This window comes from Bison bison, unplaced genomic scaffold (assembly GCF_000754665.1).
Source record: "Bison bison bison isolate TAMUID 2011002044 unplaced genomic scaffold, Bison_UMD1.0 scf7180017863790, whole genome shotgun sequence".
NCBI lineage: Eukaryota > Metazoa > Chordata > Mammalia > Artiodactyla > Bovidae > Bison > Bison bison.
Genome location: NW_011494362.1, coordinates 166,193 through 193,976, shown reverse-complemented (window position 1 = coordinate 193,976; position 27,784 = coordinate 166,193). Strand labels below are relative to the sequence as shown.

Here is a 27,784-nt window from a genome sequence, read left to right as displayed (position 1 = left end):
GAGATACAGTACAATAATGTGAAGCATAAATAGATTGTGGGGCAGGTGAAATGAACCACCACCAACCACATTAAAGGCCAGTCTTCATCCAAAGAAGGTGATGTATATGCTAGGATTGGAAAGGGAGTCTTCTGTTTTGAGCTCCTTCTGGAAAACTAAATGATTAATTCCAACATGTACTTCTACCATTGAGACCAACTGAAACTAGCAGTCAACAGAAGTGTCTGAAATTAATTAACAGAAAATGCATAATCTTTCATCAGACTAACACAAGACTGTTCGTTTATTTGTTGACCAGGCAAAAACTGTTACAGCTTGGCTGGAAAGTTCTGGTTCATCTGCCATTTTCACCAGACCTTTCACCTTCAGATTTCCATTTATTTTGGTCTTTACAAAATTCTCTTTAATGAATATTACAGTTCCCTGAGACTGTAAAAAGCACCTGGAAGTTTTTGTTCAAAAAGAAAAAGTTTTGGGAAGATGGTATTATGAAGCTGCCTGAAAAATGGCAGAAGGTAGTGAAACAAAATGGTGAATGCATTGTTCAATAAAGTTCTTGGTGAAGATGAAAAATGTCTTTTATTTTTACTTAAAAATTGAAGGAACTTTTTAGCCAACCCAGTATTTACAATATGCAAGACCTGGTAGTAGCCTTGTTGTCCATCAACAGATGAATGGATAAAAGAGATGTGAGATACATATATGTATACATACACACACATGATGGAATACTACTCAGCAATTAAAAGAATGAAATAATGCCATTTGCAGCAACATGGATAGACCTAGAGATTATCACACTAAATGAAGTCAGAGAAATATCATTTTATACCACTTACAGGTGGGACCTAAAAAAAAAAGTTAAAAATATTGAATTCCCTAGTGGTCAAGTGGTTAGGACTCTATGCTTTCATTGAGGAGACCCAAGTTCAATACCTGATTGGGGAACTAAGATCCCACAACATGCATGGCGTGGTCAAAAAAAAAAAAAGGCAAATGAACTTATTTACAAAATAAAAACAGACTTTCAGACATAGTGTACAAACTTACAGTTATCAAAAGAGGGGGGTGGATAAATTGGGAGTTTGGGATTAATAGATACAAGCTGCTGCATATAAAAAGATAAAACAAGGTCCTACCATTTAACACAGGTAATAACAATGTTAAATATCCTGTAATAAGCCACAATGGGACAGAATATGAAAAAGAGTATATATGTATAGCTGGATGATTTTGCTGTATACCAGAAGTTAGCACAACATTGTAAATCAACTATATACCTCAATTTTAAAAAATACAGTCACTTATGAAAAACTGGAAAAAAGTAAAGTACATTTGTGGTTTATGTTCTGTTTCTGTTGGACAGCCCTTGTCTAGAATTTGTCTTTTGTAAGTACCACTAATGCAGCCCCATGGCCTCAATTTCCCATTTTTCTTAGTTTCTTAGTTTCTCTAGTCTCTCAAGTTTCCATATCAGCCCTGCTTTGGAAATATGATATGTCCTAAGCTTCAGGTTTTTAATTGCTTAGAAGGTAGAAATCTGTTTTCTTGAGCCCTGGAATAGTGGGGAAAACATGTTATTTATGTTAAATTATGAGAAAATAATGGCAACTGTTAAATCTTTTAAGCCTTATTTCCAACAAATAAGGAAGCATTGAATTTTACATTTATTTACATGATAGTAATAAGCAGTGTTCCTGAATTTGGTAATTGTGATTTGTCAAGGGAACAAACTTTTAAATAGCATATGAGAATTATCAGTAACTTCAGGGGTCATTTAGAATTATATTTGCTTATCTGAAATTTGGATTTAAATTGTATTTTAGAAAACTTTCCCCAGAATAAATAGAAGAGAGGCTAATGTGATAAATTAGCCCTTTAAAGTACAGTTTCAAAGTTTTCTGCTCCAGCATCATCATCAAAAGTCAACATATTGCAGTGTTAAGTGACTACTATACATTTAAGCATTTGTTTGGCATTATTAGTGCTGTATTCATTAAATTCCCCCGTGACTGTATATGGTAGGTCCTATTATAATCTGCAGTTGACTGAGGATGAAACTGAGGTACAGAGTGGTTATTTAACTTGGCTCAGACTCAGGTAGCTAATGAGTTTTAAACAAGTTAAACAAAAGTAGCTTTATACTTTGTGCTTTTGTGATAAAATCCTTCAGTTTTTAGTTTTTCACAGGAGAATGTAAGCTCCAAGTGGGCAAGGGCTTGGTTTTGTTACTTAGTTGTTACTTACTTACTTACTGACATTTGAGATATAATATGTAGTAGATCCCAGGAAGTATTTGAAAGATTTTGTGATTTTGATGATGTCAGTTCATCAAGAGACTTGGTTTTGAGAATCTACCAGAATTGCTTTAAATTCTGCACTGTTGCTTATTAGCAGTAATGTTCGTTTATATACCGCTTCCAGATTAACTTCAGTATTATGTACTGTTTTGTACACTTCATGCATGTTATATCAATAAAATAGTTTATTTTAAAATTGTTTATTAGGAGCTGTGGCTTCTTTTCATCTCTTTTCCTTTTATGTGTTGGAAATGTATTGGAGCCATAAGGAAACGTCAGAAAAATCAAGAGAACTAGAGGTTCCACTGTGTGTTTAGATGAGTTGGGAGAAGAAAGTATAGTAAAGCACCTTCCAGCTGTCCTCAGAAAAAATGTATAATGATAGTAGCATTCTTTAAGGTTTTATCCGAAAGCCTCAGCCTCTCTGGTGGTTTTGGTCATTAAAATTTAGAAACATGTAATTTTATTTTTAGAAATTACAGTTTCCATTCCTAGTTTGAAAACAGGCCTGTGAAATAAATTTTATAAAGCAGGGCTTGAAATCTAAAGGTTTTTGTAATTAATATTTTTAAGGGAAGGATATGTGTGCTACTTCTATCCAGGAAATTTTCATTTAATTCTGAAGTATATTCTCATTTTATAATAAAATTGAGAGTTAGATGGTAAGTGACATACCTGAATTAACATCACAAGTAACTGGCAGAACTGGAAATAAACTCCTTTCTGTCTGAATCCAAAAGCTATGATTTTTAAAAATATTGTCTGTCATTTTGCTATTTTCTGTCTTTCTCCCTTATAGTTCTGAGTCTTAAAGTGGGATTTTAAATTAGTTTGTGTGGACAGTGGTCTTGGAGTTTTGGATTGTGGAGTACTGGATGTTTGCATTAGAGTATGAATGTAATAAAGAATAATTGGCATGACATAAAAATTAAGCTGTGAAAAGTCTTCATCTTTAACTTACCATAAAAACCAACTCTAGAACCAAGTACTTCTTTATAATGGGATTCATCATGGTGACGTATTTTCTTGAGCTTTTGTGGTAAATTTTTATACACAAAGTTTTCTTTCCCTGGAGTGCAAAAAATAAGACCCATTTTTCTCTGAGTTATAATTTGGGGGGAAATGAGGGCAGAAATAAGGATAGAGGTATGACAGTTAATAATTCTTTAGCATTTTACTGATCAGACAATTGGGGCAATTTGCAGGGCAACTTTTCTAATTTGTTACTGCTTTCAACCCTTCCTCAAACTTTAGTGTAAGAGTGTCCTTTAGTATCCTGCGGTTTTAGGGTTATTTACTTCTTTGGGGGAAGCAGATATTGTGGGATGCTATAGAGAACTTTGAAAGTATTCATGATTTGCAAGATCCATTTACTGTTGTTTTCCTTAGAAGTCTTAAGGGAGAAAAATAGATTCTGTAAGTTACACTTTTGGCTTCTTAAATTGGTCAGTGAACATCTAATACCTCTGATTTTCATTTTAACCTTCTTCATTCCTGTTCTTACTCAACAAAGTATTTTACCATTACTAAAGTTGTACATTTCATCCTCTTCTGCAGATATCAAAGATGATAATGAATGACTTTTTTTTTTTAGGGCATAGGAATAAGTTCCCTATTATGCATATTTATAATTAAATCTAATTTGGGGGTAAAATTATCTTCAGAAAAATATGAAATACTTTAATCTCAAATGCAGAAATGGTTGTGAATCTAATTCTATTTAAAATGCATAAAGTAAGATTTTTAATCCTATATTCTTATTAAAAATAAGATAAAAGTCACATAAAATCTTTAAAATTTGGGTTTTAAAGTTATATTTTTTCTGTACTTAACATTCAATACCAAATTGTTTAGAAAAAGTGAAAATGATGGTATCTTCTTTTGGGATGGGGGCAGTTAAGGACTTTAATAATTCTTACATTTTTCCATCTAGTAATCAAGGTTAAGAGGTATGTTGAAAAGCAAAAATTTTCTTTTAAAATCTTATGGGGCTGTCTTTTGTAAGAGTACATGTGTCACTTAGGTATAAAGTGTGAAGTACAAAGTAAGTTGTTTAGTCGCTAAGTTGTAGCTGACTCTTTGTGACCCCAGGGTTGTAGCCTGTCAGGCTTCTCTGTCCATGAGATGATTTCCCAGGCAAGAATACTGGAGTGGCTTGCTGTTTCCTTCTCCAGGGACTCTTCCTGACCCAGGGATCGAACTTGAGTCTCCTGCTTGGCAGGTGGATTCTTTACCATATGGGAAGCCCCACAAAATAACTAAATGTAGATAAATATTTAAATCCTAACCAAAAAATGAAAACAAAACCTGTATTTTGAGGAATTACGGTTTTAAAAATTGAGAAAAGGGGAGGATTGTTGTGTTAGGTGAACAGACCAATAAGATACTAGTGAAGGTTACAAAATCTAAGTAGAGAGCCTATTTGCAAGCAAGTACATGTGACCACTGAAGTGAATCCCACTGGAGGGTTTTCTGAATCACAGTCATTATTTACTATGAGAATGGATTGTTAAAGATCATTGAGAGATTGAAGTGATAAGATTGATATGACAGTACTTTGAGAAATGTACAAAATATAGTAGATGTAGATAAATATAATATAAAAATCTGTTTTGAAAAGTAAGTAATTGCCACTGAAGTAAACTAAGCAGAAAAACAGATTGAGGAAGGCATTGGAAATTCTAGTGAGGCATTTAGGCTTCAGGAAATTGTGTGGAAAGGGATTAACTAGACACTTAGGGCTTTCATTGTCCTGCTTGATGGTGTAATATTTTCAGTTAACCTACACACCTAGAAATTTAATGAGAGTGTATAGCCTAAATGAGTTTATAATGACCCTGAATTTTCTGTTTGTTTTCGAACCCATGTAGCCCAGGGTATCAAATGGCAGTGTTCATCTATAGATGAATAGAATTATCACTTTGGATCTAATACACATGAATTTGGCAGGTATAAAATAGGTGTTAGCTATTTTTCTCTAAACATTCCTATAATAAAGTCAATAGGACATTGTACTATTATTCAAAATGGCATAATGTCGTTAAAAACATTGCAGTTAAATTTTGTTAGTGTTTTTGTTTTAAGTATTCTTCAGATTGGCTCATTACGTTCTTGAAAATTACAGAATATTATTTTTACTAGAGTAGATAAGCTTATGAAAGAACGGGTTTCAAAAAATTTTTATAGGTAATACTTTAATAAAAATAGGTTTTTTTCCTTGCTGATATAACTAACATTTATTTTCTGTTTATTTTTAAGACGAGCAAAAATCAAATTAAAGTAGATCTTGTAGATGAGAATTTTACAGAATTAAGAGGAGAAATAGCAGGACCTCCAGACACACCATATGAAGGCAAGTACTTTTTTCTGTATCAAAATATTGTGCGTATTAGAACTTATCTGAAACACTAAATCAGAAAAGTCTTAAGCATTTATAAACTACACGGAAGGTAACTTCATTTGGCTTAAGGATATATACAGCAGTTTTTAAATAATAAATTTAGATACTTACCTAGACCGATTTTTCTTACTGAATTTTAGCTAACTTTTTTCTTTTCCCAAAACCGATTTAGTAGAGCTAAGCTACAGGTTATATTATGTTAGAATTTAACAGTGTAAAATTAAATTTACATCTACATGTTAAACATTTAACTTACATGAACTCTCAGTTACCCTTCATATGGTATCTGTAACAAATTTTGTCTTAAATTTCTGACTTGTTTATTTTTTAAAGCAAAGTTCCTCTTCCCTGTTTGTCATTTAGCATGTAATTCACTCATATGTCTTTATACAGGCTGTATTCAAATATTTAACTTTCTTTATTCAGGAAAGCTTTAAGTGATCATTTCAAGGCATATAGAAAAGAAAGGAGGCAGCTTTCCTGAACTCTGTTGACAAACTAAATCTTTATACTTTAGACCATGGAATTGGGGTGGTAAGATACGGAAAGGAGCTTTGTAAGCTTTTTATTCACTCATTAGGCAGATCTTCAGTAGTGAATATTATTATATATTTGAGTTTATATGGCATAGCCAAGATTCTTGCATATAAGAGGCATTCACATATTTGATAGAAGTCATGTAATATTGTTTGTAGTAGTAGCATTTATTGAGTTCTTACTTATTTTGAGGTTTATGTGTCTTTTCTCATTCAGTCCTTAAAACATATCTTATGAGGTAAGTACAGTTATCACTGTTTCATAGATGAAGAAACTTAAGCTCAGGAAAGTTAAGTAACTGTTAAAGACATCTAAGCTGCACAGCTGGGATTTGAGTCCCTAATAGCCTATGACTCTAAAGCCTTTTTTTCTAATCTCTTTCTAATCTTGAATAAAACAGGATTGACTGATGGAAGTGACAGTGATGTCTCTCTCGAATGTAGTGGTTCTGTAATGAACAATAACTTAAAGTTTTTCAGAAAAATTCAGCGTCCTAGACTATTTTTCTGTTTTCATTTGAATTTTTAAAGTCCCTAAAATATCCTTAGCACATTCTACCAAATCTGAAATGATACAATTTTGTTTTTTGTTTTATAGTTCATATGAGCCATTTCTAGACTGACTTAATTTTTTATAGTGCCTCCTATATGCCAGGCCTCATCTGGATTCTTTCATGAATGGCTATTCATGTAGTCCTTTTGACAGTTGTTAGCTGGAGAAGAGATCTTGAGTTACCTTGCAAAAATCAAGTTCGTCCTTAGTAGCATATGTTATTTATGATATACTAGCTTCTTCTGAAGGCATACACTATAACTATTCTTGAATTACTTTTTTTAGGTTGTTTAGATGTGTTTTTAAAAGATAGTAGGACAGTAGCATTATCACCCTGCAGCTCTTCCAGTAAATTGATATTTATAAACAAGAGAGCTCCTGAACTAGACAGAGAGTTTGTTACTTTCTTAGCAACTGTTAGTGAAGGTACATGAAGTTTTTAAAAATTGGACAATACACACTTACTTGCAGGATGATTAAGTTATAACTATACCACATTCATTAGTTAGAAACAAGCTTGATAATTTTTAAGTGCTTATTTCTGCTGCTGCCACTGAGACATTAATGTTTGATAACACTAGTTTTAATATGCTTCTTGGATATGTATTTGAAGTAGATTAAATTGTATTCTCATAAAACTATTGAAGAGAGGTTCATTTTGTTTAAGAAAAGCATCATTTGAGGGCATTAGCTTAATACTTTTTTTGCAACATGAATGGAATAAAATATTTTGATAATGTGTATCTCAGGGCTCTTGATAAATTTTGAGGGTGTTTTTTTTTTAATCTCAATAGCTAAGACAAAAGTCTACATGGGAATGTTAAATTGTTAATAGCCATCATTACGAAATCAGGCAGCTATTTTATGTAGTGTAGAAAGTAATCAGATTGAGTTAAAATGACCATGTTATTGTATATGTTACCTCAGTTTTCTTCTTTTGCCTTAATGGCTCAGTGGCAAAGGAACAATTTAGTTCTTGAGCCTTTCTCCCTAAGAGCTGTTTTAAATTTACAGAGTCATTCTTGATGTTTAAAAAAAAAATCTCACTGCTACCCCAGCTTCCCTTTGGACTAAGTTAAATTTAAAGATTAAAGATGTTTAATATTAAAAGCTATTCTTCAAGAAGTAAATATTTTATAGTGAAAGCTGTTACGATAGTAATATAGTTATTGAATATTATAAAGCTTTCTTAGTTATGTTGTTCTGATGTATATCAAATAATGTTCTGGTTAATGCTGTATTGATTGTATATTGAAGTTGTCAAATAATGCAAGACAGAGCATACTAACAGCATATGGAGTAGAAATAGGATTTGGGGGACTCTAGGGTCCAGCATTATTTCTGTAGTATTTCAGGGCTCTCATACTGCTCCTAAGAGATTGTTTTGGACATTCAAGAAGGAAAAACCTTATATGAAAGGTTATAGAGACAGTAATTTGAAATTAATGGAAAAAAGTAAAGTTCATAGGAAGGAAAAAGAAGACTGTGCATATTACTCAGGCCAAATTTATTATTCCTATATTTGAAGCTGACATTTATAACTGAACATAAAGTTATCTCTGTGTACACAAAAATTTCCTGAGGTCCTCTTCTCTTACCTCTTTTTCTTTTGTTTCTTTTTGGCTTCTTTCCTTCCTGTTTCACTGCTGTCACATCCTCTGTGCTTCAGGCATCTAGTTCTACTTGTATATCAGTCAGTCTGAGATTCTATTAAAAAGAATAAGCAAGAAAAGAAGAATTGGAACCAAAAAGGGCGAAGAAAGTGGTACCAAGTGAATTACTCTTTTCATTCTCAGATCGGCATTCATTCATTCCTAACAGTGAAAGAAGTGAAGGATATACTGAGCATTGAGTGTATAGAATTTTGAAATCGATAGTGTTCCTAGTGCACAGTTACTATTTGTATTTTATTACTTATTATTATGGAAAATTTCAGATACATACAGAAGGCAAATGGTATAATGAAACTTCCATGTACTCATCAGCCAGTGTTAATAACTATCAATTCATGGCCAGTCTTTGATCTAATTTGCTTGATTATTTTGAAGCAAATCCAAGATGTAGTTATAACTATTTCACTGGCACAGTTTTGTTTGTTATATTTTGGAATGGTAAATACTCTATGTTAATGGAACATAAAATTTTAGAATTAGAAGTTTCTTTAGAGTTAGGACTCAAATCCAGTCTGAAGTCCAGTGCAAGACACCCCACCCCCTTCAGAGTTTCCTGAGGGACAGTTATCCTCCCTTTTAATATCTTAGTATGGAAAGCTAGATAAACTTTTTTTAAAAAATACCCTGTTTAGCTGCTAGTTGCTCAAGATAACTTCATACCAGTATGTTGCCTACTGTGTATATATTACTGTTGAGAACAATCTTTTTGTAAAGTTTTGCATTTTATATACCTATTTAGAGGAAGAGAGTAGGTTTTTGTCTTTGTGCCTACCTCTTGTCTTATTGTTGAATTTTGTTTTTTAAATTTTAACAAGAAATATTGGCATTTTATGTCCCAAATAAAAGTTTGAGACAGTTTCACATTTGAGAGAACCAGCTTGATACAGATTTTTTCAGTTTATGGCATAATCTGTGTATCTTTATTCTCTGTCCCTTCTATGCCTTTATACTTCCCTACCGTCTTTCCTTTTTTCTTTCCATTTTTTTGTCTTATTTAGCAGCTTTTATCAGTGTGGACTAAAGGAAGCAAAAGCAGATAGAACCTGTACTCCGTAATTGTTCCAGTGAAGTCTTTGGCATTGGATTGTCTACAGATTTAATGTATTCATCCATCTCTAGTCCGATTATTCACTGATAAGCTAATATCAGTTGTATAAAATGGGTATTCTGTGTGCTTTAAGTGACCTTTAAATTAAAAACTAGTAATATTTTGTCTGTTTCCTTTTTGGGTTTCAACTTTAAAGTGAATCTGTTGTAATTGAATATAAAATAGTATATGTTTTGAAAAGTTCTATCACTGTATTTGGCTTCACATATTTGAGGCAAGCAACATTCTTAACTTTCTGTTTTCCCCATTTTTTAGGAGGAAGATATCAACTAGAGATTAAAATACCAGAAACATATCCATTTAATCCCCCTAAGGTATTGTAAGCCCATTTTTATGTATGAACTATATTTCTTGGTTCATTTAATTAATATATACTCTAGTTTGTATGTGTGTGTGTTTGCTGTGTAAATTTGGTGTGGACAGGGTTTCAGGTAATGGCAAACAGTTTGCTTCTGGAATTAGAATGAAAAGCAAGCTTACTTAGAGGCAGCTAGTAATGTATCTAGACAGAACAAGATCTATATCTGACAATGGCTTAAATTCTAGGTCTGGTAAAACTTGCAGTGTCCCAAATTTAGAGAATCTTATACAAATTTTTATTTGCCTCAAAGAAATATATATATATATATATATATATATTTTTTTTTTTAGGGAATAGTGTATTCTGGATTTATTCAACATTTATTTGAATGCTTTGTGCCAGTATAGCAATAAATAAAGCTTTTACTGTCCTTGCTGTCATGGAACTCATGTTCTAGTGGGATGAAATAAATGAACAAACACTGCAATTGTGATAAATGTTAAAAGAGGAAACAGAATAACCTAGGATTGTGTATAACAAGTGGAACTAACCTAAACTTACATTTTGACTGAACTGCTTCCTTTACCTCTTTGCTTTTACTATCATCACTATTTTAGTTTAGGCTTTCAGCTTTGTTACTTCCCCTGTTTTGCCTGTTACTTAATCACCATTTCATTTTTACCACTACTGTTCATTGTTTGTAGTGCTGTACTGTAAATCTTCCTAAAGTGAATTTTTGATCATGTTTCATTTCTTCTCTTTCCTTGTTAATAGTCTAAACTCCTTATAGCGACAGGCATTTAAAATCTCCTATAACGTGCCTCTGTGGTCTTTTCCATCCTAATCTTCTGCCTCTTTCACCCACAAAATTGGTTTCATTTTCCAACCTAGATTATTTTCTGTTTGTATAATGCTTATTCTTTCACACTTCCCTGTCATTTTCACTTGAATCATTATCCCTGTCATTGACAATGCTAGTTTTCTTTTGAGGTCTGGGTAAAGTATCACTTTCTCCATTAAGCTGTGCCTGACAAAATGTTTCTCCCTTTACTCTCAATAGCATTTTATATAACTTACATAGGACTAACACAGTTATAGTATGAATTAATGTACTGTATTATTTGGGGATATGTATCTTTTACTAGCTTTTGTGTTCCTGAGGTCAAAGACCATGGCTTAATAGACATTTGTATTTTCTCTGATTCCTAAAAGTACAGTGTCCCTTGAGCATATATTAGTCTTTCCAGAATTCATTCACTCAACTTACTGGTTGTCCTCTGTTTAAGAATAGACAGGGTAATGGAAGTTCCAGGGTAAAGTTGTGTCACCTGCCATTGTGAGGTGCCTGTTTCTCTGTTATTTATGTTCATCTATTTTCTGATAAACCTGTTTGATTTTTTTAATTGTGGTAAGTAAACATAAAACTTATTACCTTAACCAATTGTAAGTGTACAGTTTAGTGGCATTAAGCAGATTCAGTTTGTTTTTCATCTATCACTACCATCCATCTTCAGAACCTTTTTTCATCTACTAAATAATAACTTCCTGTTTCCTCATGCTGGTAACCAGTTATACTTTATGAATTTTGGTCTACTCTAGGTACCTCATTTAAGTGGAATCACTCAATTTGTATTCTTTTATACCTGGTTTATTTCACTTAACTTAGTCTTTCAGTTCAGTTCAGTTCAGTCGCTCAGTCGTGTCCGACTCTTTGGAACCCCATGAATCGCAGCACACCAGGCCTCCCTGTCCATCACCAACTCCTGGAGTTCACTCGGACTCACGTCCATCGAGTCAGTGATGCCATCCAGCCATCTCATCTTCTGTCGTCCCCTTCTCCTCCTGCCTCCAGTCCCTCCCAGAATCAGAGTCTTTTCCAATGAGTCAGCTCTTCGAATGAAGGCTCATCTCTGTTATAATTTGTATTGGAACTTCTTTCTTTTTTAAGGCTTAATAGTATTCCATAAACACTGCATTTTATTTATCTATTGATGGGCATTTTGGTTGTTCCTACCTTTCAAGCCTGGTTGATTTTTTTTTCCCCCTCCTGTTATAAAAGTAGTTTGTATTTGTTGTAGAAATTTGAATGGTGATGTATTTCTTGAAAAAGAACATCTTTTCAGTATGACCACTTAGAGGTGACCACTATTAAACTTTCATTTTATATCTATGACATAATATTCATCCTCATCTTAGTTACCCTCTACTAGGTAATCTTGATTGTCAATATTATCATTAAAATAAGTAGCAGTCTGTTTAGTTTACATTAATTGTAGAATACTATAAATTTAAGAAAAGATTTTAAAATGTTTTGAGATAAGGATGACCTCCAAGCCTAAGCAATAATTTTTTTAATGGAAACGAGGGAAGAAAGAAAAGATCTCAAGAGAGACTGCTCTCAAACACTATATTTTTACTATTAAGATGTCACTTGCATTGTGCTAAGAATTTTATATGCCTTCCTAAGACAGTCTTAATGAATGAGGGAACTGAGGGTTAGAGGTCAAATAGAAACTAAATTTGTAAGGCCCACCGTGCTGCTCTACTTCCTTGATCCTAATGCGAAAGGAGTAAGGGCCGAATCTCTGAAACAGTGATTGTGGCTCTTCCAAGAACAAGAATAATCACCCATAGTTCAGATCTTACAGCATTTGACAGACTTTTTGATCTTAGGCAAGTTGTCTAAGGTGTTTCCTCATTTGTAAAATCCTTTCAAAGGAGTAGTCCATTTAAAAAATAGTATTTCAATTATGCTATGAAACTTTTTTTCACATTTTTAATATTTCTCAAATCAGGGTATATCTTTTAGTGGATGAGATAATTTAATTGGCCCAGTTTTTTTCTTTCTCATGGTATATAAAATAATGGTGTATTGAGTACTTGATGGTACCCGTGGTTCAGTAAAATACAGTACTTAGAACAGCGTGTTGTAAATATTAGCCAGCATTATTTTTTTACCAAAAAACTTGATGGTTAGATACAGTGAAGTAGGTGGCAGTGCCTTAACCATATACATGTTGTCAGGCCCTAGAGCCTCTTCTGTCTTTATCAAGTGGAGTTGCTACCTTTCCTTTGGTACAACACATAGCAGTTCTAGGTATCTACTCAATAGAAGAAAATGTGCCCATACAACAACTTGTACACAAGTGTTCATACCAGCACTAATTCATAACTGCCAAAAAGTGGAAGCTCTCTAAATGTCCCTCAACTTAATGGAAAAATTAAATGTGGTGTATTTACCACATCTGTTTATAATGATGAATGTGCTGATATGTGCTATAAGATAGATGAACTTTGAAAACATCATCCTAAATGAAAAAGCCAGGCATAAAAAGCCACACATTGTATAATGTCATTTACATGAACATTAGAAGAGGGAAATCATAGAGAAAAAGGTAATTTGTTGGTTGCTTATGGCCGGAGGAGTATGAAGGAATGGGAAGTGACTCCTGGTGGTTACATAGTTCTTTTTGAGGTGTTGAAATGGTCAAAAATTATATTTTGGTGGCGGTTGCACAACTCTGAATATACTTAACACCAAGAAGTTGTGCGTTTTAAATGAGGATGGATTATTGTCTCAATAAGTGTTTATTTCCCTCTGTTGTTTTCATTCAGTCACTAAGTCGTGTCTGACTCTTTGCAACCCCATGGACTGCAGCATGCCAGGCTTCCCTATCCTTCACTATCTTCTGGAGTTTGGAGTTTGCTCAGACTCAAGTCAGTTGAGTTGATGATGCCATCCAACCATCTCATCCTCTGCTGTTCTCTTCTCCTGCCCTCAATCTTTCTGAGTGTCAGGGTCTTTTCCATGAGTCAGTTCTTTGCATCAGGTGGCCAAATATTGGAGCTTCAGCTTCAGCATCAGTCCTTCTGATGCATATTCAGTGTTGGGTTTCCTTTAGGATTAACGGGTTTGTTCTCTGTGCTGTCCAGGGGACTCTGAAGAGTCTTCTCCAGCACCACAATTCAAAAACATTGATCTTTCAGCACTCAGCCTTCTTCATGGTCCAACTCTTCACATCTGTGCATGATTACTGGAAAAACCATAGCTTTGACTATATGGATATGGACCTTTATATACCAAGGTATTGTCTCTGCTTTTTGATATGCTGTCTAGGCTTGTCCTAGCTTTTCTTCCAGGGAGCAAGAATCTTTTAATTTCATGGCTGCAGTCAGCATCTGCAGTGATTTTGGAGCTCACAAAGATAAAATCTGCCACTATTTCCCCCTTTTCCACATCTATTTGCCATGAAGTGATGGGACCAACTGCCATGATCTTAGTTTTTTGAATGCTGAGTTTTAAGCCAGCTTTCTCACTCTCCTCTTTCACCCTCATAAAGACACTATTTAGTTCCTTTTTTGCTTTCTGCCAGTAGAGTCGAATTATCTGCACATCTGAGGTTGTTGATATTTCTCCTGGCAATCTTGATTCCAGCTTGATTCATCCAGTCTGGCATTTTGCATGATGCGCTTTGCATGAAAGTTAAATAAGCAGGGTGGCAGTCTAAAGCCTTGACAAACTCCTTTCCCAGTTTTGAACCAGTCCATTGTTCCATATCCTGTTCTGCTGCTGCTTGAGCTGCATACAGGTTTCTCGGGAGGCAGGTAATATGGTCTGATATTCCCATGTCTTTAAGAATTTTCCATAGTTTGTTGTGATCCACAAAGTCAAAGGCTTTGGCATAGTCAGTTAAGCAGAGATAGGTGTTTTTCTGGAATTCCCTTTCTCTGTGATCCAACAGATGTTGGGAATTCGATCTCCAGTTACTTTGCCTTTTCTAAATCCAGCTTGTGCATCTGGAAGTTCTCAGTTCATGTACTGCTGAAGCCTAGCTTGAAGGATTTTGAGAATTACCTTGCTAGCATGTGAAAGGAGTCTAGTTGTACAGTAGTTTGAACATTCTTTGGCATTGCCTTTCTTTGGGATTGGAATGAAAATTGATCTTTTCCAGTCCTGTGGCCATTGCTGAGTTTTCCAAATTTGCTGGTATATTGAGTGTGGCACTTTAATAGCATCATCTTTTCACATTTGAAATAGTTCAGCTGGAATTTCATTACCTCCACTAGCTTTGTTCGTAGTAATGCTTCCTAAGGCCCAATTGACTTCACACTCCAGGATGTCTGGCTATAGGTGAGTGACCACACCATAGTGTTTATCTAGGTCATTAAGACCTTTTTTGTGTAGTTCTGTGTATTCTTGCCTCCTTTTTTTAATCTCTTCTGCTTGTTAGGTCCTTGTCGTTTTTGTCCTTTATTATTGTGCCTATATTTGCATGAAATGTTCTTAGAATCTCTGATTTTCTTGAAGGGATCTCTAGTCTTTCCCATTCTGTTGTTTCATATATTTCTTTGCATTGTTCTGTTAAGAATCTCTTTTTCCCATTCTCTGAAACTCTGCATTCAGTTGAATATGTCTTTCTCTTTCTCCTTTGAATTTCACTTCTCTTCTTTTCTCAGCTATTTGTAAGGCCTCCTCAGACAACTGTTTTGTTTTCTTGCCTTTCTTTTTCTTTGGGATGGTTTTAGTCACTGCCTCCTGAGCAGTATTACAAACTTCTGTCCATAGTTCTTCAGGCCCTCTGTCTACAGATCTAATTCCTGGAATCTATTTGTCACTTCCAGTGTGTAATCATAAGAGATTTCATTAGATCATACCTGAATGGCCTGGTGGCTTTCCTATGTTCTTCAATTTAAATCTGAATTTCGCAATAAAGGAGCTCATGATCTGAGCCACATTCAGCTCCAGGGATTGTTTTTGCTAACTGTGTAATGCTTCTCCATCTTTGACTGCAAAGAATGTAATCAATCTGATTTTGGTATTGACCATCTGGTGATGTCCATATATAGTGTATAAATATAAATCCAGAGTGATGTCATAGTCCTAGCTCTGTTTTAGGCACTTGATACATTATTTCATTTAATCTTTAAAATCACTATTTTAACCCTTCCTCTTTCCACCAGTTTTAGAAAACTTAGAAAAATAGACTAAAAACATAAGAACTGAGGTCTGTCTGATGTTTTTGCTACTGTTGATCGCTCATGTTGCTTTTCAGGCCACTATGTCTTAATTCCAGTCATTCCATATTGAGGTAGTGTCAAGATTTAGAAAAGTCTTCCTTCAGTCAGCCCAAATTTGCTTTCCTTTGGCTTCAACCAGTTAGTTGTAGCTGGAATTTAGTATCATTTTAAATATGGTCCTCCTCTAATTTATGGTATTAAGCTTTTGCAGTAAATGCTTATTAATGTTTGATAAATATGTTTTGGATATTTCCTATATTAAATTTGAATTTTTACTGCTTGGTAAATATAATGGAAAGAGCAGGGAATAATTGTGTAAATTTCTTGCATAATTATGTTCACATATGTTTAATATGTAGCCTCAGGTTTCATTTTTTTTAAAATAATCATCTTATGTGTCTTGGGTGCTTGCCAAACTGTTCTCCAGAAGTCTTTTTTTTAAAAAGTAATTTATTTTTGGTTGTGCTGGGTCTTTGTTGCTTTGCAAGGCCTTTCTCTAGTTGGTGAGAGGGGGCTTCTCACTGTGGTGGCGTCTCTTGTGGAGCTTAGGCTTCAGTAGTTGTGGCACACAAGCTCAGTAGGCTTAGCATGTGGCACTTGGTAGCTGCTGCTTGTGGGCTTATTTGCTCCAGGCATGTGGAATCTTCCTGGGCCTGTGTCCACTGCATTAGTAGGTAGATTCTTATCCTCTGCACCACCAAGCAAGCCCCTTAGATTTAATTTTAAACTTTATGAGGTTAAAGTATTGAAGTTTAACTGTTAAATTCTCAATGCTGTGCAGCTAAAATTGCACCACATTGAAAGCTTATGTTGATTTATTTTAACATGGTCACAGAGAATTTTCTGCTCATTTTATTTTTGCAATAAACTATTGACCTCAAGAGCAGAAGGTTTACTTCTGGACAGAGAAGATAAATCTTTGAGTCAGCTGAATATAGTGTAGAAGGAATTTGATTCAATGCATACCTAAAAGTAAATTGTAATATATACTCTATTAATGAAAAACTCATTAAATTAGTAAAACTAGCTCAGTGATTTTGTCCTGCTGATGGTTGGAGATTAGATTGTGAATTTTCTTGTTTTTCCTTGGTGTTACAAATATACTCTTACAACCTTTAGTGAGTCTTCTTTTCTGCATATGCATATTTAAAATAGCATTTTCTTTTGTACAAGTTAGTTAAAGCAGGTTTAATATTGTAACTTCCATGAGTTCCAAGCTTGAAACTGGAAATTCCTGATGGAAATAGAGTTCATATCTACCATGAGGTAGAAGGTGAAATTTTTGTTGAATTAAAGAGTGTAAAAATAATAGGATACATCCTGTAGGAGGAGATAAGATTACTGATGATGGTGCACTAATATAGAGAATGACGAATAGTCCCCTTCCTTTACTTCAGTCTGGTCACATTGCTGCTGCTGCTAAGTCGCTTCAGTCGTGTCTGACTCTGTGCGACCCCATAGACAGCAGCCCACCAGGCTCCCCCATCCCTGGGGTTCTCCAGGCAAGAACACTGGAGTGGGTTGCCATTGCCTTCTCCAGTGCATAAAAGTGAAAAGTGAAAGTGAAGTCGCTCAGTCCTGTCGGACTCCTAGCGACCCCATGGACTGCGGCCTACCAGGCTCCTCCATCCATGGGACTCTCCAGGCAAGAGTACTATGTACATGCTATTAAGATTTTTGTTTCTAAATTCTTTAAGAGCTCCTCAAAATTAATGATTGTTGTCAAGTTACCCAGACGGTGCTATTATTGGTTTCATTTGTGAAAATAAGGAAGCTTGACTTGTTATTTGTGTAAGTATTTTAGTACTATTTGTTTTTGTTGTTGTTCAGTCACTCAGTCATGTCAGATTCTTTGCAGCCCCATGGACTGTACCATGTCACGCTTCCCTGTCCTTCACTATTTCCTGAAGTTGACTCAGACTCATGTCCATTGAGTTGGTGATGCCATCCAACCATCTCATCCTCTGTCGCTCTCTTCTCCGCCTGCCCTCAGTCTTTCCCAGCATCAGGCTCTTTGCATCAGGTGGCCAAAGTATTGGAGCTTCAGCATCAGTTCTTTCAATGAATATTCAGGACTAATTTCCTTTAGGATTGACTCATTTGATCTTGCTGTCCATGGCACTTTTGAAAGTCTTCTCTAGCACCACAATTCAAATCCATCAATCAGTTCTTCAGCGCTTAGCCTTCAGCACATGGTCCAACTCTCACGTTTCTACATGACTACTGGAAAAGCCATAGCTTTGATTATACGGATCTTTGTCAGAAAAATAGTGTCTTTGTTTTTTAATATGCTGTCTAGGTTTGCCATGGCTTTTCTTCCAAGAAACAAGAGTCTTTTAAGTTTGTGGCTGCAGACACAGGGAGCTCTGCCTGGTGCTCTCTGTAAAGACCTAGAGGAGTAGGGTGGGGTGGGAGGGAGGGTGAGTCAAGAGGGAGAGGTTATGTGTATACTTATGGCTGATTCACGTTGTTGTATAGCAGAAAAAGCAATTATCCTCCAATTAAAAAAAAACAAAACTGTGGAAGACCACACAAAGAACTACTTACAGGACAGTTATATCTGTACTAGTAGATAATGGAGTGACTTTGAAAATTATTCTCTTTATTATTATCTCCAAATTCAGAGTTACTTGTTCCTAATTGGAGATTGTAGTACAAAGAAATAAAGTTTAATAATAATATGCATATTAGTTTTCATGTAGAGTCTACTGAGAATCATGTACTGAAGATTCTTTAAAAAGCAATATACATCCTTAAATCATCAGCCTAAATCATAAACCTTTTGACATCTTCAGTAGTAGATTTTTAAAATTCTGTTTTCCTTGGGACTTCCCTTGTGGTCCAGTGCTTAGGACTTCAGGCTCCCACTGCATGGGGCACAGGTTTTTTCCCTGGTAGGGGAACTAATGGAGAAGGCAGTGGCACCCCACTCCAGTACTCTTGCCTGGAAAATCCATGGACGGAGGAGCCTGGTAGGCTGCAGTCCATGGGGTCGCTAAGAGTCGGATACGATTGAGGGACTTCCCTTTCACTTTTTACTTTCATGCATTGGAGAAGGAAATGGCAACCCACTCCAGTGTTCTTGCCTGGAGAATCTTAGGGACGGGGAAGCCTGGTGGGCTGCCGCCTATGGGGTCGCACAGAGTTGGACACGACTGAAGTGACTTAGCAGCAGCAGCAGCAGGGGAACTAAGATCCTGCACGCCTTGTGGGTGTGGCCAAAAAGGAGCAGAAATTTTCTTTTTTTTTCTAATCTTGTTGAAAATATTTGAAGTCAAAATACTTTGCTGTCCTTGTGTCACTGAAATTGTGGCTTATTGTTATCTCATCATTATAAAGCTTTGAACTCAAATGGTAAAAATTGTGATGTGAATATCATGGTTATATCTGTTACCAAGAAATGTTTTTAGTACATGAGCCCTATATGCCTGTCTTATTTGATCTTCACTATACTTGAGAAGGATAATGTTTAGCCTTTTAATAACAAGTTTGTCGTAATGTTAATTGTATATTTGTTCAGTGTGAGGCACTTCAGATGCTTGGAGTGCTCTACTAAGCAAATAGACACCATGCATTTTAGGGAAGACTAGGCAAATGTGGGAGAGATTATAGAAGTGTGATCAGTACTGTGAAGTAGAAAAGTGCAGGGTGCTATGGGATCAGGTCAGGGAGAGTGGTTATGGAAGTTGAAACTTGGAGAATCAGTATGAGTTAGCCAGAAGAAGATATTAAGGTGTGTTATTGGAAGAAATGTGTGAAGGCCCTGAGGCAAATAGGACTTATTGAGCACTTACTTTGAATGTGGAGTGATAGTGAGGTTTGAGAGGTAGGCTAGAACCAGTTTAAGAGTGTGGGCTTACATAAAGGAAATGAGAAGTCCTTAAGGGGCCTTAAGTGAGTAGTGTCATGAATCTGGTTTGTTTTGAAGAGCTCTCTGGTTTCATTGTAGAAAATGGATTAGAGGAACAAAACTGAAAACAGGAAAGCCAGTAAACTGTTGAGTAAGCCAGGAGCATAATGATAGTCTCCTTTAAGGAAATGGCGTTCTGTGGATGGAAAGAAGTAGGTATCAGTGAAAGCAGTAAGTGTAATTTTTTAAGAATTATAAAAGAACTAGAGTGGAAAGTCTCCGTTAGTTTTAGGTATTTTGAAGTCATTGGTGACTTAAAGTGCTTTTTCAGATGGTATATATGTTAGTGAGTTTGTGGGGAATTAGGGACAGATAGCATAGACAAGGAGAAGGAAATGGCAGCCCACTCCAGTATTCTTGCCTGGAGAATCCTGTGGACAGAGGAGCCTGGTGGACTGCTGTCCATGGGGTCGCACAGAGTCAGACACGATTGAAGCGAGTTAGCATGCAAACATGCATTGGAGAAGGAAATGGCAACCCACTCCAGTACTCTTGCCTGGAGAATCCCAGGGATAGAGGAGCCTGGTGGGCTGCTGTCTGTAGGGTCGCACAGAGTCGGACACAACTGAAGTGATTTAGCAGCAACAGCGTAGACAAATCACGAGAAGCAGAAGCATAAATATTTTAGCTACTTCCCATTTATAGCTTAGATTTGGAACATAGATTGATGAATTAATTGTTGTAAGGTACTTTCAGTTTGGCTTGTAGTAGTCTATTAAGTGTTAAAGAATTTTGACTTAGGTGACTATCATATACATGTCAAATCATATACGTGTACTTGGCCTCCTTCATCTTGTATTCCTCCTCCTAAAGCTCGTAAGTCAGAGCTGATGAACTTCATTTCATTTCAGAGTTAGCATTTTCACTTGTTGATTTCTTGCTCTTTCATGCTAAGACAAACAGGTAGATTTAGAATCTGAGATTAGATTGTGTGAGTTTGTATTTTCTATTGCTAGCTAGTTATTTGATATTGAATAAATTTCTTAGACTTTAAGCCTCAGTGACTGGGAAATAATAGTAGACCTTTAAGTATTACATTTTTCTAAAGTATTTGAGAAAAAAATGCTACAGAAAAATCAGAAGCAATCTTGCCATCACTTACTACATCTGTTTTCATGTATTGATTTTGCTTTTTCCTTCAAACCTATTCTATACCCTTTGTCACACTAAAAAATCATCATTTGCTATCTATATTGACTTTATGTACTACCTAAATAGATCTTAATTCATGTTAAATTTCTCTTAACATCTAACACTATGCTAGGTAAGTTATAAACACCTTAGTTATAGTTAATTGATGGCTTTCTTTGAGCATTTATTAAAAAGAATGTACGTCATTGACAGCATTCAACTTACTGAATGCTTTGTCTTCTACACCCATCCCTTGACCTAGGCAAAATGATGAAATCTTAAGTATGGGCTTTTTAAAAAAAAAAACACAACAACTTGAGGATTTCTTTTTTTTGAAGTTTTACTTAAATTATATGGTTGTTTTTTTTTTTCCTGTTACTTAAAAACTCAAATGTGCTTTATATTCTAGGTCCGGTTTATCACTAAAATATGGCATCCTAATATTAGTTCCGTCACAGGGGCTATTTGTTTGGATATCCTGAAAGATCAATGGTAAGAGATTTTGAATTCATGTTCAAGCCTCATATGATTCTAAGTCTGTTAGCGTGTTAAATATGTACTTGGCCTCAAAGCATAAGCATGTTATATTTTCTCTTATTTGGGAAGTAATTGTAAAACTTGATGAAATCTCTCAAGTACATTAGAGAAAATGTTATAATTGAAATTGGAATCTGTATTTAAATAGTGATTTATTAGGAAATGTCAGATGCTAACTTGACATCTTGAAAAGTCTTGGATTTTATTTGTTGTTTTGGTAAAAATTACCAATCTTTGGAAGATTTTTATGAGAGACAAAATTGAAGTACTGAAGTAATCAGCTCTGACTTGGGTGGAGTGTAGGCACCAAAATGTTAGAAGTTGTGCTAATTGAACACGATTAAGGCTCTAAGATTCTATGAGGTACCACCTTTATAGGTGGTGTCTTCATTTGTACAGTGCTTTCACATATTTTGTCTGATTTCTTAGCAGCATTGTGTTTAACCATTAGGTTAAAATTGTGGCTTTGCCATTTACTTGCTTGTGTGGTCTTAAGTAAATTACCTGGTCTTTATGCCTTTATTTCCTTATCTGAAAAAAAAATGAGGTTGCTGTCTATTTCATAGGGCTAGTGAGAAGCTTAAATGAGTTGTTTTATGTATTTCTCTTAGAGTAAAGCCTGGGAATACAGATTGAAAAATTCAGACAAGAGATAAAAAGTCATTGGAGTGGAAGAAAACAAGTTATGTGTTTGATTTGTCAAGAAAGGGAAAGAATGGAAGCTGAATAAGATAGAACAGGAATGACAACATTTAGCATATGGGTCAGTTGGTATATTTAGAAACTGGATGAAGAGACAAGAGTTGCTGGTTTTGTTTTTCCATTCTGATAGCACATCTGAGATCTGAGTAAAGCCTCTTCCTCAGTAGATCATTGCTTGAGATCCAGTTCCTTGATCTGTGTTTCCATACTCTTAAACATTGAACATTATGGAACAGACCTAACTATTTTCTGTGATTCTTTTGATTTGTGACTTTATAATTTGTTGAATTTCTGTGCCTCCATGATTTTATCTTTAAAAGTCATCTCAAAGGTCCCTTGTAGCTCTTATTGTTCAGTGATATTAATGAAAATTTGCAGTGTTAGAGACACTGTCATTTTTTTTCAGTTGGTTGCCAGGACATCATTTCTTCTGTTTTCCCCTTCCTTTTCCCACTCCCAGACTTAACTAGTTCCTCCCTGATCTCCTGAGCTTTTGCACATGATAATGCTTCAGGGCTAAGTCATGGCCTCTGCTTCTTTCCATCTATACTCAATTTCTTGGTGAGCTCATCTGATTTCATAACTTCAGCGTTTATATACTAGCAACTCACAAATTTATCTTTTCTGAATTCCAGGCATAGCACCTATACTTGACTATGTAATAGACATCTCAAACTTAAAACATGCTGAAACTGAACTGTTGATAATATTTCCCCAACCCAAAACTTATTTCTGCTCCATCTTAAGTTTTGGCAGCAACATCCTTAGAGTTGCTAAGGCCAGACCTCACCGTGATGCTTCTTTCTTTGGTACTCTTATACTCCATCTGCAAATCCTGTTATTGAAACCAACAGTGTTTTATTAGTAGTCTGTTACTACTGCCCTGGTCGAGGTTGCATTGCCTCTTGCCTGGATGATGGCAGTAGCCTGTCCCTCTGCTTTTAACTTCAGTCAGGCTATTCTTAGCAGACAGAATGAAACCTCTGCCTCTCTGAAAACACAACTCCACACTAAAATTTTTCACTGTCTTCTCTTTTTGCTGAGTTAGCCAGCAGTACTACCACTTCTGATTATCTTCCTATAAATAGTTGAAAGATTATAGTGTATACAGAGACAGAAAACTTGAATTTTTTTATCAGATCACTATTGTCAGCTATTCTCATTTTCTAAGGCAGGTCAAAAAGCTGAATTTGGTCTTTTTTCATATCTGTATTGTTCAAATAATAAAAGGTATCAGAGACATTAGATAAAATAGGTGAGATTGGATATCCATGGGTTTACTGGCCCTCCCCCTGTCCCACCAGCTTTGCTGAGGTAATAGACCTTCAGTGTATTTGTAAATGTCAATATTTAGGCTAATTTGGAATCATTATGTTGGAAAACAGTTTGTTAATCTGAATCTTTTATTAGTATATGTGGATGATGATTTACCTTTAATATTTGATGACTTACGTGTTAGTACGGTTTATTTCTTTACTTCATAACATAACCCCACATTGAAACTATTTTCTAATGTTTTTCCCCTGACACCTCTTATGACTAAAGGTGTCTGTTTACCTGGGGAAGAAAATGACAACACGTAAAAATAGCATTCATTGATACTGCTCTTTCAAAAGACATGAACAGGCAGAGAATATTTGAATGGTTGATAAGCTGTGCTCAGTACCATTAGTCATCAGGGAAGTGCAAATTAAAATCATAGTTAGATACCACTGTAGTGATGGTGGTTTAGTCACTAAGTCACATCTGACTCTTTGGAACCCCATGGATTATAGCCCACCTGGCTTCTCTGTCCATGGGATTTTCCAGCCAAGAACATTGGAGTGAATTACCATTTCCTTCTCCAGAGGAACTTCCAGACCCAGGGATCGAACCCAGGTCTCCTGTGCTACAGACGATCTCCTGCATTGCAGGTGGATTCTCGATAGACTAAGCCACCAAGGAAGCCCATGATACCACTACACACTTGTAAATGGTTCTCATGCATTACTGGTAATAATGTGGTTCAGCCACTCAACCAGCTGTTCTTGCCAAAGCATATACCTTCAATATGGCATAACAGTTCTACTCCTCAGTATTATATGTAAGAGAAATCTGAGAGAAATGAGTGTGTATGTCTACCAGAAGACTTGTGCAAGAATAGTCATAGCAGATTTATTCAAACTGCAAGTAACCCAAATGTCTATAAGCAAGAGAATGGCTATATAATGGATTAATTGTACTCTGAAACACTACATAGCAGTAAGAAAAAAGTCATGTTCATGTTGACACAATAACATGAATGATTCTCATAGACATGTTCAGTGACAAAAGCTAGACACAACGAAGTACATACTGTATGATTTCATTTTATGAAATTCAAGATGAGTCAAAACTAATTTTGGGTGATAGAAACCATGACAGCGGTGGGGATAGGTAAGGCTCATGAATAAGAGGGGCAAGAGGGAGGCTTTTTGAGTGCCGGAAGTACTCTATATTTTAATCTAGATGGTGATTGCTATGAATGTATACATATATAAAAATTCATCTAGCTGTCAGGCAGTTTACTCTTAGTACACCTTAACAAAAAATTATAACAAAAAACCTGCCATTCTCTTTAAGTAGATGCTCTTTAGGTAGCATTCAGTGTTTTGACTGAAAATAGATTTATTTATTGATGGTCTTCTGGAAGATCCTTGACAGACAAGTTAGTCTATAATACAAACAATTCAGTGCTTTTTATTGTACATATTAAAGGCCCCACCTAGTCCATATGATGAAGAAGGCAATGGCAACCCACTCCAGTACTCTTGCCTGGAAAATCCCATGGACGGAGGAGCCTGGTAGGCTGCAGTCCATGGGGTCTCAACAAGTAGGACACGACTGAGCAACTTCACTTTCACTTTTCACTTTCATGCATTGGAGAAGGAAATGGCAACCCACTCCAGTGTTCTGCCTGGAGAATCCCTGGGACGGGGGAGCCTGGTGGGCTGCCATCTGTGGGAGTCACACACAGTCAGATACGACTGAAGCGACTTAGCAGTAGTAGCAGCAGTCCATATGAATGAATATTTAATTAGCCATATTAACTGTGCTTATTCAAGTTTGAGATCTGAATAAAGTTAATTTACTGAAGATAGTTTATAAGGTACTCACTCATCAGTCATCAGTTCAGTTGCTCAGTGTGTCTGACTCTTTGTGACCCCATGGACTGCAGCACACCAGGCTTCCCTGTCCATCACCAACTCCCGAAGCTTGCTCAAACTCATGCCCATTGAGTCAGTGATGCCATTCAACCATCTCATCCTCTGTCGTCCCCTACTTCTGCCTTCAGTCTTTCCCAGCATCTGGTCTTTTGCAATGAATCAGTTCTTTGCATCAGGTGACCAAAGTATTGGAGTTTCAGCTCACTTATATCCACTGATTAAAATTAGCTAACACATTTTGAAATTTCATATTCTTGCTTGGCTGTTAGGATTTGTTTTTAATAGATTTATGCTAATGTTACACATTATATGCTAAAAATCTCAAGGTTATCAGTAATATGAATTTAGTCAGTACTTTGTGAAAAGAAAAATAAATGAAAACTAAAGATTGTATTTTTAGTTGTATATTTTTCTCACATTACCAAGTTTAGATTCAAAATTTCATGTAGAGCAGTCAAAAAATGTACACATATCTTTATACCATCAAAGATGGTATATACTTTCTATCGTACTTAGGGCCAGAAGAATAAGTTTTGTTTTAATGTTAATTTTATTACAACTAATTTTGAAAAAATTGTTGTTGTTTACATTGATTTTGTGTTCAACTTTTAAGAACTTTGCATATAAGTTTCTTTTTAAACCAGTTAATTCTTAATGGTTTATGAATACCTTTCCAACATTATGAAAGTTTTCAAGCATACAGGAGACTTAAAACTTCTCTCATGGAGATTGTTATTAATTAAATCCAGTTACAACTCTAGATTTTCCTTCAGTTTTCAGAACAAACTGTCCCTTTGCATTCCCACAACAGTGTACAGGATGCCAATTGCTCCACATCCTCGCCAACAAATGTTATTTTCTGTTTTTTTAATAGTAAACCAGCCAAATGGATATAAGGTAGTGTGTGAGGTTTATTTTTTTGTTGTTAACAAGTTGTAGGAGTTCTTATATATATAAATTCTTACATAGTTGTATATATAGTTCCTGTATATAATTCCCTTGTCAGATGTATGATTTTGTAAATATTTTCTCCCCATTGTGTGAGTTGCCTTTCACTATTGATTATACTCACTGCATAGGAAGATTTATTTTAAAACTTTTTTTTCTTTACATAGGAGTTCTTAATTTTGATATAGTTGTAGACCAGTTTTTCTATTTTTTATTTTGTTAGCTGTGCTTTTGCCTGTCCTTTGATATGCTGGAAATCATGGCCTGCTGCACTGTCATGGAGCTTTCACCCTATGTTTCACCTTCTGAGAGTTTTATAATAAGTTTTAGTCTTGGGAATTCCCTGGCAGTCCACTAGTTAGAACTCACTTTTTTTACTACGGGGTGTGGGGTTTGATCCCTGGATGGCAATTAAGATCCCACAAGCCAGGCACAGCAGCCAAAAGTAGTTTTAGTGTTAGCTTTAGGACTTTGATCCATTTTGAACTCATTTTTTTCCCTAATTTTTCAAAAATTGAAGAATGGTTAACATGTTGTTAGTTTCACATGTAAAGTGATTCAGTTGTACATACATATTCTTTTTCTGATTCTTTCCCATTGTAGGTTATTACAAGATATTGAGCATAGTTCTCTGTGTTAATTTTTATATAGGATACAAGGCAAGGTGGGAGCTTTTAAAATACAACTTTTTTTATTATTTTTTTTTTTATTTTTAATTTTATTTTTAAACTTTACAATATTGTATTGGTTTTGCCAAATATCGAAATGAATCCGCCACAGGCATACATGTGTTCCCCATCCTGAACCCTCCTCCCTCCCCAGACCATCCCTCTGGGTCGTCCCAGTGCACCAGCCCCAAGCATCCAGTATCGTGCATCAAACCTGGACTGGTGACTCGTTTCATACATGATATTATACATGTTTCAATGCCATTCTCCCAAATCTTCCCACCCTCTCCCTCTCCCACAGAGTCCATAGACTGTTCTATACATCAGTGTCTCTTTTGCTGTCTTGTATACAGGGTTATTGTTACCATCTTTCTAAATTCCATATATATGCGTTAGTACAGTGTATTGGTGTTTTTCTTTCTGGCTTACTTCACTCTGTATGATAGGCTCCAGTTTCATCCACCTCATTAGAACTGATTCAAATGTATTCTTTTTAACGGCTGAGTAATACTCCATTATGTATATGTACCATAGCTTTCTTACCCATTCATCTGCTGATGGACATCTAGGTTGCTTCCATGTCCTGGCTATTATAAACAGTGCTGCGATGAACATTGGGGTACACGTGTCTCTTTCCCTTCTGGTTTCCTCAGTGTGTATGCCCAGCAGTGGGATTGCTGGATCATAAGGCAGTTCTATTTCCAGTTTTTTAAGGAATCTCCACACTGTTCTCCATAGTGGCTGTACTAGTTTGCATTCCCACCAACAGTGTAAGAGGGTTCCCTTTTCTCCACACCCTCTCCAGCATTTATTG

General features: G+C 35.6%; 1 protein-coding gene across 1 annotated transcript in view; it reads left to right on the top strand.

Annotated features, from left to right (window-relative positions):
- Positions 1-27,784, top strand: part of UBE2K (ubiquitin-conjugating enzyme E2K) — a 75,562-nt gene that overhangs the window by 40,352 nt on the left and 7,426 nt on the right. The window contains exons 2-4 of the mRNA XM_010833564.1: positions 5,559-5,652; positions 9,826-9,884; positions 21,340-21,422. Of these exons, the coding sequence (XP_010831866.1) occupies positions 5,559-5,652; positions 9,826-9,884; positions 21,340-21,422 (236 nt within the window). The remainder of the gene's footprint in view (positions 1-5,558; positions 5,653-9,825; positions 9,885-21,339; positions 21,423-27,784) is intronic.